Below are 12650 nucleotides of genomic sequence, written 5' to 3'. Positions count from 1 at the left end.
CCAAAAGTAAGACTTCACAAGACCCCCACTTCCTCCAGCCCAAGGCAGCTGTTAAGAGACTAGAGTCTTCTGACCGTCTGTCCTTCCTGCCCTCAAACTCTTCCCCAGCCCTGCAGGGCCCCAGGACCCCCAAGCTCAGCTCTGCATTCCAGGACCCCCCTGAGCTGGCCCTGCCGGTCCACTGGCTGCCAACACCCTCCCCTGCGTCCCTCCTGGAAGCCACCCTCTTCCGCGTGGCCCCCATCCCATGTCTGAAGGCTGCTTTCCTCTCAGTCTAGCTGTGAAAGTCCCTTGTCCTCCTCTGACCCCACAGATCAGCCTGCTGGGCTCGCCCTTTCCCCATCCCAGGGGCCCCTGTCCCTGGTTCATCCGCCCCATGGCCGGTGAGCAGTTTGGGGGCAGAGACCAAACAATGCGAAGTGGAAGCGGGAAGCTCTCCGTGGCCCCCTTATAACCCCCTGTGTTCCAGTGGCCCAGAGGGGGGCCAGGCCCCTTTCTCCCAAGGGCTCCTGGTCCCCAGGAGAGTGGCTCAGTGTCCAGCACCCCTAGCCCTTGAGCTAGGGAATTGCTACTGGTCTGAGAGAGGCTTCCATATCACAGTGTCTCCATCAGAGGCCACTCATGTTTTTCACTTTCCCGTGGGACTGGCCAGTCCTGAGGTGGAGGGCAGGCTCCCCCAGGGCCCCAGAGGCGGACAGGCTGGGCCTGTCTGGCTGGTCCTGCCAGTAACGGAGGCCAAGGGGCTCACTTCAGACCTAACACAAGGCGCGGGTCCCCACGGCCCGTGCAGGCCCACTGGGGAGCCACAGAATTGATCACCTATCGATTCTGCTTCCTGAAGGGCTTCCTGAGCCAGAAATCTCAGTGCTGCTGAGAGGAGGCCCAGGGTTTCATTGCTGAGGTATTTTTAGTCAGTTCTCATTACTGACTTTTTTCAAGCTCTGTCCATAAATGGCTCTTGCACTCATAATTACCGGTCCGGGCCTCAGACGGCTTCAGACCCAAATTAAAGGGAACACCGCACACGCCACCACATCAAGCCGGCCACGGCCAAAAACAGATCCAAGGAGATGTGAGCAAGGAGGATGCGATCCCTCCAGTTCAGACCCGGGGAAAACTGAACTGTGGGCGCTTCCCAGAAAGATGTGGTCTCGGGAACACGTCCCTCTCTCCCCTGGGGAATGTGTCCCATGAGGAGGTGGGCCGCTTGTGCCTCCACCCTGGGCCTCACCCCTGGAGGAGCCCCCATCAGGAGGCAGGGGTGGGCACATTCTTTGGTCAGAGCTGCAAAGGCCTTCAGGGCGACTCTGCATAGGTGGGGAAACTGAGGCCCAGAAGGGGCAGACTTGCCAGGGGTCACTTGTCAGGTTGGGGTCCTCCACGTGGACTTTCAGGCTCGAGCTGATATAAAATGAGCGGCCCTAGCCCTGGCCAGTTTGGCTCAGCGGTTAGAGTGTCGATCTGCGGTTCGGAGAGACCCGGGTTCGGTTCCCGCTAAGGGCACGTACTTCGGTTGCAGTTTGTCCCCGGCCCTGGTTGGTCGTGCGGGTGGCAGCCACTCGATGTGTCCCTTCACATCGATGTTTCTCACTCTCTCTCCCTTCCTCTCTCTCCCTCCCACTCTATCTGTACAAAAAATGGAAAAATATCCTCGGGTGAGGATAAAAGAAAAATAAATAAATAAATAAAATGAGCGGCCCTAGAGTTCCCCTGGGTGGCAGTACTGGGATGGGGACACCTGTCTTCAAGGTTCTGCTGTCAACAGGTGCCCTGAGAATGCCTGCTGAAGCCACCTTCCTCCAAGCAAGACCCCGAAGGGACTCAGGATCCCGGGGGAGGACCCAGGGACATGCCGCACCCATCGTCAGCTTCTGAAAAGACAGAGAGGGCTGGCCCTGCTTCGCCCACCAGCCAGGCTCCTCCACCCGAGCACCTGACTCACAGAGATGGGGTGCTTGGCAGGGGGAGGGGCAGGAAGTCAGATTGGGTCCCTGTTCTCACGGTGCATGGTCTCCTGGGGAGAAGGAGAAAGAGGGTAGACACACACCTGAATCTACAAGCAGGAAGAGACTAGAATCCTAAGAATAACACACACGATGGAGCATGGAGGCTCTGACCATGGAGGATGCCTTGGGGTGTCAGAGATACTTTTCTATAAAACATAACTGAGACTGGAAGAATTTTGACAAGAAGAAAGGAAACAGAGTTTTCTAGGCAAATGCGTAGAGGTGGGAAATAATGTGCCAGCTCCCATTTTTAAGAACTGACCCATGTCAGGCACCACATTGGGCATGTTGCACAGGCCATTTCTGCTTGTGTTTACCCAGGCAGCCCAGTCCTGGATCTGTACTCTTCACTAGTTGACTATTCCCTAAGGAAATGATGGGGTGGAGGGGGTGTGGATAAACACAGCAGGCCTCATCATACTGACTGCCATTTTGAGCAGAGCCAGGCATTTGCTAAGTTTTTATTTTTTTTATTTTATTTTATTATTTTATCCTCACCCAAGGACATTTTTCCATTTTTTGTTCAGATAGAGTGGGAGGGAGAGAGAGGAAGAGAGAGAGAGAGAAACATTGACATGAAAGGGACACATCGAGTGGTTGCCACCTGCATGACCCAACCAGGGCCGGGAACAAACTGCAACCGAAGTACGTGCCCTTAGTGGGAACTGAACCCGGGTCTCTCTGGACCGCAGGCCGACGCTCCAACCGCTGAGCAAACCGACTGGGGCTGCTAAGTTTTTAAATGCCTTACATATTTAACCATTATACTATGACACAGGTATTATCTCAGTTGTAAAGGTGAGGAAACTGAGATGCAGATATTTTAGGTAAACTGTTTGACATCTCATAGCTCTCAAATGGGCGACCTAGGATTAAAACCGTGTGTCCTACTCCAGAATGATTAACCACTCTGATCTCCCACTCCAGGGCCAACCCTCCTCACTGCAGTGACTCAGTTCTCACATCTGCTCCTGTGGATCTGAGCTCCCAGGAATTGGCCAGTCACTCATACTCTTTGAGACTCAGCTTCCTCTGTCAGCTGAGGGCTACAGCAATCATTTACCCCAGAATGATAAGAAAACACTGAGGAGATGAGGGCTGGGGAAGAGGAGTCAGTCATCAGGGATTCACAGGGAATACCATCCTGGTGGCCAGACAGGGTTTGGGGAAAAGGGACCCACCTTTAATTCTTGGGAAGAAACCATTAACAAAATGAAACCATCAACAAAATGAAAAGGCAACCCTTGGAATGGGATCAAATATTTGCAAACCACATATCTGACAAGGGGTTAATAACCAAAATATATAAAGAACTCATACAACTCAATAGCAAACAACAACAAACAATCTGATTTTAAAATGGGCAAAAGAACCAAATAGACATTTTTCCAAAACAAACATACAAATAGCCAAAAGGTAGATGACAAGATGCTCAACATCACTAATCATCAAAGAAATGCAAGTCAAAACCATAATGAGATATCATCAAAAAGACAAGATAACAAGTGTTGGCAAGAGTGTGGAGACAAGGAAACCTTTGTGTCCTATTGGTAGGAATGTAAACTGGTGCTGCCACTATGGAAATCCTAATGGAGGCTCCTCAAAAAATTAAAAATAGAACTACTCTATGATCTAATAATCCCACTTCTGGGTATATACCCAAAAGAAATGAAAATAGCATCTCAAAGAAATATCTTTTTTAAAAAAAAAATATTTTATTGATTTTTTTTTAGAGAGAGAGGAAAGGAGAGATAGAAACATCAATGTGAGAGAGCCACATCATTGGCTGCCTCCTGCACACCCCCTACTGGGGATAAAGTCCGCAACCCGGGCACGCGCCCTGACTGGGAACTGAACCGGAACCTCTCAGTCCATGGGGCAATGCTCAATCCACTGAGCTACACTGGCCGGGCTTTTTTAAATCAAAGAGATATCTTTACTCCCCTGCTCATTACAGCATTATCACAATATCCAAGATATGGAAATAATCTAAATGTCCATCAATAAATGAACAAAGAAAACACAGTATATATACATATATATACATATACACACACACAATGGATTATTACTCAGCCATGAAAAAGAAGGAAATTCTGCCATTTGTGAAAACATGGATGAACTGTGAGCCATGAAGGTTTTTTTGTGTGTTTTTTAATCCTCACCCAAGGACATTTTTTCATTTTTGTTGTTGTTGTTCAGATAGAGTGGGAGGGGGAGAGAGAGAGAGAGAAACATCGACATGAAAGGTACACATCGAGTGGCTGCCACCTGCACGACCAAACAGGGCCGGGGGCAAACTGCAACCGAGGTACATGCCCTTAGCGGGAACCAAACCCGGGTCTCTCTGGACTGCAGGCCGACTCTCTAACTGCTAAGCCAAACCGGCCAGGGTGAGCCATGAAGTTTTTATGCTAAGTGAAAAAGCCAAAGATAAATACTGTATAGCATCACTCATATGTGGAATCTTTTCTAAAAACGTCAAACTCACCCTGCAGGTGACTCAGTTGGTTGTGCGTGGTCCCATGTACCAAGAGGTCACTGGTTAGGGGTTGTGGGCTTGATCCCCAGCAGGGGGTGTGCAGGAGGCAGCAAATAATGTGTCTATCTCTCTCTAAAATCAATAAAAACATTTTAAAAATAAAATAAAAAGTTAAACTCATAGAAACAGAAAGTAAAGTGGTTGCCAGGGGCTGGGGTTGGGGGAAATAGGAAGAAGTTGATAATAGGGTATACACTTTCAATTATAAGATAAATAAGGTCTGACGATCTAATATAAAACATGGTGACTATAGGTAATAGCACTGTGTTGTATAAGTGAAATTTGCTAAAGGAGAACTTAAATGTTCTCACACACACACACACACACACAAAGATCAATATGTGAGGTGATGAATCTGTTAATAAGTTAGATGGCCCTGGCCAGTTTTGCTCAGTGGTTCGAGCATCAGCCCACCATGCGGAGAGTCCTGGGTTCGGTTCCCGCTAAGGGCACGTACCTCAGTTGCAGTTCATCCCTGGCCCCTGTTGGGGTCGTGTGGGTGACAACCACTCGATGTGTCTCTCACATCGATGTTTCTTTCTCTCTCTCTTTCCCCCTCTCTCCCCCCTGCTCTATCTGAAGATAGATGCAAGAATGTCCTCGGGTGAGGATAAAAAAAAAAAGTTAGATGAAGGGAATTTTTAAACTATATATATATATATCTCACATAACCACAATGTACATTTTAAATATCTTACGATTTTATGTCAACAGATTTTTTTAAGCTAATTTAATTTAATTTTTTTTTAATCCTCACCCAAGGACATTTTTCCATTTTTTGTTCAGATAGAGTGGGAGGGGGAGAGAGAGAGAGAGAGAGAAACATCAACGTGAAAGGGACACATCAAGTGGTTGCCACCCGTATGACCCAACCAGGGCCGGGGACAAACTGCAACCGAAGTACGTGCCCTTAGTGGGAACTAAACCCGGGTCTCTCTGGACCGCACACCGACGCTCTAACCACTGAGCCAAACCGGCCAGGGCTAATTTTTTTTTTTTTTGAGAGGGAGAGAGAGATAGAAACATCGATGAGAGAGAACATTGATTGGCCGCCTCCTGCATGCCCCCCACTGGGGATTTGGCCCACAACCTGGGCACGTACCCTGACCCAGAATCAAACTGGCAACCTCTTGGTGCACAGATCAACGCTGAGCCACATCAGCCGGGCTAATTAGGTTTTTTTAAAGAGAAATACCTTTGGGCCCTGGCCGGTTTGACTCAGTGGTTAGAGCATCAGCCTGAGGTCCAGAGAGACCCGGGTTTGGTTCCCGCTAAGGGCATGTACCTCGGTTGCAGTTTGTCCCCGGCCCTGGTTGGGTTGTGTGGGTGGCAGCCACTCGATGTGTCCCTTTCACGTCAATGTTTCTCTCTCTCTTTCTTCCCCTCTCTCTCCCTCCTACTCTACAAAAAGTGGAAAAGTGTCCTCGGGTGAGGATGAAAAAAAAAAAAATTAAGAGAAATACCTCTGGGCATGTGGTCCTCTAATAGTAAGCTCTTAAGATAGAAAAAGGATTTACTGTTAAATGAAAGACAAAGTAGCAAATCAGTGGGCATTTATGTCCCACTTTGTAAAAAATAATTGCAATGTTAGTATCTATATTGATAAAATATCAGGGCTGGTCAGGGACCTGTATCAAAGGATTAAAACGTGGATTTTCTCTGACGCAGAGGGAGGATTACTAGTGGCTTCCATATTATGTTTCTAAACATATGGTCTGAATTTTCTATAATGAAATTCTATAATAAATCTATATCACATGAATTTTCTACAATGAACATGCATTAGTTTTATAAATCCCAAAACAAAGATATTTTTTAAACAGAATTCTCAGTTTACAGCATATATTCAATACTATTCTGATTCAAAGGCACTTACTGGACCTAATGATGGGCCAGGCCTCAGGGTGGTGGAGAGGCAGCATCTACGTAAGAGAAGAGCAGAGGGTGTACAGGCAGGGAGACCACCTGCTGTGTGGCTTGGGAAAATCACCTAACTTCTCTGAACCTCACTCCTTAAAACAAAGATGTGAGCCCAGTTGGTGTGGCTCAGTGGTTAAGCGTTGACCCATGCACCAAGAGGTCACTGGTTCGATTCCTGGTCAGGGCACATGCCCAGGTTTTGGGCCAAATCCCCAGTGGGGAGCATGCAGAAGGCGGCCAATCCATGTTCTTTCTCATAGATGTTTCTATCTCTCTCTAAAAATCAATAAAGAAAAAAAATTAAAATAAAATAAAGATATGACAATAACTGTGAGATGCAAATGAAGGAACAGGTGTGGAGGTCTAGGCATGGGGTCATCCCTGGGTGTCATCTCACACGATCCCTGAGCAGCCCCACAAGGTGGGTACTATGAGCATCTCTATTTTACAGAACAGGAAACTGAGGATCTGAGAGGTGGACTGGAAAGTACAGATCACACTAAGAGTAGGTGGTCGAGTCAAAATGAAAATTCTGTTAAGTCCCAGGTCAGAACTCTCCACCCCAGTCCTGTCTACTTTCCCACTGTCCACCCCCTCCTTGTGTCCAGACAGGGGTGTCACTCTCTAGACCACTTGACAATCCACTGTGTTTGGTTCTTGTGTTTGTTATTTGTCTTTCCCACTACAAGATCAGCTCCATGAGGGAGGGATGTTGTTTTGTTCAGTCATATCTCAGTAACTAGAACTGTGCCTGGCATAGAGCAGGTGCCACATGACTATTTGAGTGAACTGGTAAAAAAAATGGAAGAATTCCTTAGTGAAGAACCAAAGAAAGTGACCCTGGGGCTCATGGAGGTACAGAGTCAGCCCTTTGAGGTCTCGGGGCTGAGTAGGACCTGGGCCCAATGCCTCTTTCCCAGCAAGCTCTGCCTCTCCCAAATCCAACAGCCTCAGTTTGTCAACACCTCTGTCCTCAGTCGCCCAAGATCCAGGACAAAATCAGTCTGGTGCAGGGAAGGGGCAGGACAAAAGGGAAGATGGCTCCATTCATTTCTGGCTGGACTTCTGCCTGCGGTGCTTTTGTGCCTCAGTTTCTCAATCTGGAAGAGGAGTACCTGTCACCACACTGACATGTGGTATAGAAGGATTCTGGAGGAATAAGCAGAGTTGATCCTTCCTGTCTCTGCTCCTTCAGGAGGGGCTGAGCCAGCCTGAGGTACAGCCAGTCATACCTGTGCTCGGAGGGATGGGGTGGTGTTGTGAGGAGGTACCTCTGACAGAGCTACAGGGTCAGAGCTGGGGGAGGCCCCTTGTTTTTCTGACACCGTCACTGTAGACAGGATGGGAAACCAGAGGCCCAGAGTAGAGAAGGAGCCTGACTTAGGACATGGAGGACAAGAAACTGGGTGTTGCTCCAGCTCAGAGCTGTCCCCTCCCGAGCCCACGGGACACCAGGGGTAGGCTCTGTCTGCTCCACATGAGTATCTGCCCCCATTACTGTGTTGTGGCCACAGGAAGCCAAGATTCTACAAGTATAAGATTAACAAACAGGCCAGGCAGAGCCTCTAAGTCTGGCCACAGAGGCCTAGGGCTACTGGGTTCCACAGGCTGCCACTGTGGTCAGGGACCTGGCTGGCACCAGGTCTCATTTCTCAGGAGCCAGGTGAGGCCAACAGAGGCAGCAGGTGTGGGAGACTGGGCATGGGCACTGATAGCACAGCAACTCTGCTATCAGACTCCACGTGGTTCAGGGGCCTGGGGACAGGGCCTCCAAATGAGAAAAGAGTCCTGCTAGGTGTCTGATCCTCTCTCCCCCAAATCAGTCTAGGTAATTAATAGTTAAAACCACTTTCACTGAGAGTTCTACTAGTGCAATTAGTATGTCAGAATAAAGAAGTCCCTTCTGCCCTGGCCAGTTTGGCTCAGCGGTTAGAGCGTCGGCCTGTGGTCCAGAGAGCCTGGGGTTCGGTTCCCACTAAGGGCACGTACCTCGGTTGCAGTTTGTCCCCGGCCCTGGTTGGGTCGTGCGGGTGGCAACCACTCGATGTGTCCTTTTCACGTCGATGTTTCTCTCTCTCTCTCCCCCCCTCCCACTCTTTCTGAACAAAATATGGAAAAAAATGTCCTCAGGTGAGGATAAAAAAAAAAAAGAAGTCCCTTCTGACAGCTGGTTGGGCCCATCCACAACTGGGCTTCCACTGCACAAGGACTAGCCTGTTGATCCCACAGGCCTTAGATCTTAACAAAATACACAGAGATGGTGGAGGAAGAAGCTGGGACTTGGAATCCACAGCCTGGATGATGACATGAATGTGCTGTGTGGCCCTGAGCTGGCCACTCAAACTCTCTGAGTCCATGAAACAAGGCTGGTAAATCAGCTTTGCATGGTGCCGCATGGGTAAAATGAGGACTTCTAGAGCTATGGAACTTCAAATGCTAGTCTTTATTCTAAAATTAGGTGGAAACACCTGTGGTTGGCTTTTAAATTCTGTTTCTGGGTTTGACACATGGGGACATTCCTGTCACATCTGAACCAAGGCTGGGTGGTAGCTGGAAGGGACTGGACTCAGCAGTGATGAGGCCCAGGGTCACCCTAAAAGAGGGGGCTGACTTTCTGCTCCTCCCATGTATCAACCAAACACACAACTCTGAGGATGCACTGAGCACTAGGAGCCCCATTTTACAAGAAGGGACCTGAGGCTCAGAGAGGGGAGGGACTTGCCTAAGATCACACAGCAGAGTCAGGAGGGGAACCAGGTCTTCCTGAGCTCAGGAAGCTGCTTGAATCACAGCAGCAGCTCCCACTAGGGCTCTTCACGCCTTGACCCAGGGGATGCGGGTTGAAGCAGGACATGGGCTGGGCCGTGACTCACTGTAATAGATGGCTCCCTTGGGGTCATTTTCCGGGTGACTCCATCTACAGCTCTTCTTGGTCCTGAGCCCTGGGTCAGCTTGTCCCAAGTACAGAGCTCCAGCCTCAGTTCCACATATTCTGTCCCTAGTCCCCACCCTGCCCTCTAACCAGGAAGGCAGCATCTAGAACTCAGTGACCCAAGTCCCGTGCTTGGTACTGGGCTCTCTGCAGAAGTTAACAGCTGCCTCCTACTGCTCATTCCCCCACCTCAGCCCACCATCAGTTCTGGAATGGGAGGGACAGGCCTCCTTGGCTGTCCCCTCTCCGTGCCTTTGTGTAGGAAGCACATAACTGAGAACCCCACAATTCCTGTTGCTGCTCCATCCTCTGGGTTCCTCTGCCTGAATCGCTCTGAAAGTTCCCTCAATCCTAAAAGTCTGCCCCCATCACAGCAGAAATGTCCTTGAGGACTGGATGTAGGGCCACACCACCTGGGCCTGTCCTGGCTCAGCCACAGAGAGGCTGTGCTATCCTGGGCATGACACTGCCTTTCCAAGCGTCACTGTCCTCCTCTGGGAGATGCAGATGAATATCATGGCTGTTAACTGGGCTGTTGGGAGAATCAAGAAATGCTGTAGGAGTGTAGGTAAAGGAAGGCTGGTGGCCTGGGCAAGGGTCCTGTCCCTTCTCTTAGCCCCTCAGCTCTCCCCACCTTGAGCTGAGCAACAGTCTTGAGTCCTCAGGTCCAGTCTGGCATCTACCTGAGCCCACATCCCTGCCCCTTACTTGCTACAAACAGGAGACAGAGAGGATGAGGAACAAATATTCATGACTGTACATTAAAGAGTTTAATAATGGATAAAGATATCTTTGAGACTTTAAGAGTAAATAGCTTCAAGATCTGGCTACCAAGAGGAAAAGCTAGGCTTTGCATGGGAGAACAATAAAGGTCCAGCTGCCCATTGGGCCATTCCAGAGGCTTGGACACTCACAGCATATCAAGCCATGTCCCAGGTTCTGAGCATGAATGGCAAGACCACAGACTTCCCCATTTTGCTGGGTCTACCTGATCCCCTGACAGCCACACCCCCACCTACAGGCTCTGGAAGAGGCTACCGTGGACTCCGACATGTGAGTTTTCTTTTTTTTTTTTTTTAAATCCTCTCCTGAGGACATTTTTCCATTTTTTGTTCAGATAGAGTGGGAGGGAGAGAGAGAGAGAGAGAGAAACATCGATGTGAAAGGGACACATCGAGTGGCTGCCACCCGCAGGACCAACCAGGGCCGGGGACAAACTGCAACCGAGGTCCGTGCCCTTAGCGGGAATCGAACCCGGGTCTCTCGACCGCAGGCCGACACTCTAACCGCTGAGCCAAACCGGCCAGGGCTGACATGTGGGTTTTCCTCTTCGATCTGGTCATTTTGGTGATGTGACCCGGGTGTTCTACAATGAACTTTGTCCCTCTCTTCAGTACTGCCCTTATCACAGTGACAGCATCACAGCCTCTGTTTACTCATCCGTCTCCCCAGGACCAGACTCTTCCTGGCACTGCCCAGGTCCACCTGACATTACATGATTCCTACCCTTGGGTGTGTTTGAGAGCGGGGTGACTGGGCACACCCCTAGACTAGCATTCCTGCGTCTGCCCTGCCCGACCCACAGCTAACTGAGCCCCACACCCCTCAGACCTGGCCACCCTGACCTGGGCAGTTCCCACTGCCCTGTGGGGCCCTGTCCACCACACGATGACTCCTGGTTCACTGCAGGGGCACCCACTGTCCAAGGATGCGCACGCTCCCCTGCAGCCCGCGTTCCTCCCCGAGGGCCCCCCGTGGGAGCGCCCGGACACTCGGCCCGCTGTCCCCACACACGCATTCTCGCGGGTGTCGCGCGGTCACCGCGGACTCACCAACGCCCATCCCGGAGCCCGCACTCACCCATGTTGACGAAGCTCATGACCAGGTCGGCACGACCCAAGCGCCGCTCGCGGGGGCCACCGTCCTCGTCGTCGTCGCCGGCCATGGCGTGGTAGAGGTCCAGCATGAAGAGCGGCGCGGACGCGGGCAGCCGGGCGGCGGCGGGAGGCGCGCGGGGCCGGGGTCGCCCGGGCAGCCCCAGCACCGCCAGGATCTCGCGCTGCAGGTCGCGGCGCTCGCGCGGGCCCAGGCGGCGCTGCGGGCAGCCGGGCGGGGGGCGCGGGCCGGGGCCGCCGCCGCTCAGCGCGCACAGCGCCAGGCCCAGGAGCCACAGCGGCCCGGGGCGCGCGGCCATGGCGGGCTGGACCGGGCCGGCGCTCACCCGACGCGCATCCGCTTCGCCGCCGGCCCGGGGCCGGGGCACCCCCGACGGCGAGCGGCGGGCCGGGCTTGGGGCGGGCGGGACGGAGCGGGAGTCGCCCGCGGCCTCAGCGCCGTCCCCAGCGAGCCCAGCGCGCGGCACCTGTCGCGGTTCTGAGTCGAGTGGCCGTGGACGCCAGCACCTGGGGCCGAGGCTACTCTGGGGACGGGGGACCGTCGGCTAATTTGCCTGTCGCCGCCGAGCCCTCCAGTCGGGCTGCTGCCGAAGCCCGCTCAGTCCGGGCGCTCAGGGAGGTGCGGACCCACGAGCCCTGCTCAGTCCAACCCGCGGTCTCTATCGCCCGCCGAGGCTGCGGCCGCCGGTCCAGCTCGAGGCCTTTGGGTCCCGCCCCCTCCAGGGCGGGCCAATGGGGACGTGAGGGCGGAGCCAAATAACCCACCTTCCGGGGAAGAGCTCTGAGATGTAATTGATGTCGTGGGTGGTGGCGCCCGGGAGATTCCACCTGCTGGTGAGTGGTGGGCGGATTAGACTGGGAGTTCACAGACCAGCCGTCAGGGTCGTCAGGGTCATCGGGGTCGTCCCTGGCTGCCCTCGCAGCCGCTGGCCACGCCATCGGACGGTACGCGGACTCTGTCTAAGGACTCCAGGGTAGCGGCCGGGTCAGGAGAAAGCAAGGACCTGCTCCCTCGGGGCGTGTTTTGAGCGCCCTCGCGCGGGAGGGAATCCCGAGTCTTGGTCTGGCCATGAGTGACCCGGCAGCCCCGCCTTGGTTCTCTCTCTCTCCCCAGAACCCGAAACAAGGCCTCAGTCCCGTCTGAAAGGGCTCCGTGGGTGCCAGCCAGGCCCAGAGAATAGACGCCTTCTTCTGCCAGCACAGACGGGCACAGGTACCCCGCCACCGCAGCTTCTGACCGGCCTCGCGGCGCCTTTCCCGCTGTCCCCTTGCATATATTGCTGTGGGCTTCTCTCTCCCTGACTCCAGCTCAGTCGCTGCTCTCAGTGCGCCCACCCACCTGGCTCCCCAGTGCC

General features: G+C 52.5%; 1 protein-coding gene across 1 annotated transcript in view; it reads right to left on the bottom strand.

The window, feature by feature from the left end:
- The window catches only part of LOC118626872 (bone morphogenetic protein 8B), a 28187-nt gene extending 16281 nt beyond the window's left edge, over positions 1–11906 (bottom strand). The window contains exon 1 of the mRNA XM_036256885.1: positions 11261–11906. Within this exon, the coding sequence (XP_036112778.1) occupies positions 11261–11594 (334 nt within the window). The 5' untranslated portion in view covers positions 11595–11906. The remainder of the gene's footprint in view (positions 1–11260) is intronic.
- Between the last annotated feature and the right edge of the window lie 744 nt (positions 11907–12650).

This window comes from Molossus molossus, unplaced genomic scaffold (assembly GCF_014108415.1).
Source record: "Molossus molossus isolate mMolMol1 unplaced genomic scaffold, mMolMol1.p scaffold_m16_p_12, whole genome shotgun sequence".
NCBI lineage: Eukaryota > Metazoa > Chordata > Mammalia > Chiroptera > Molossidae > Molossus > Molossus molossus.
Note: the sequence above shows the minus strand (reverse complement) of the source record. Positions and strands in the feature narration are given on the sequence as shown.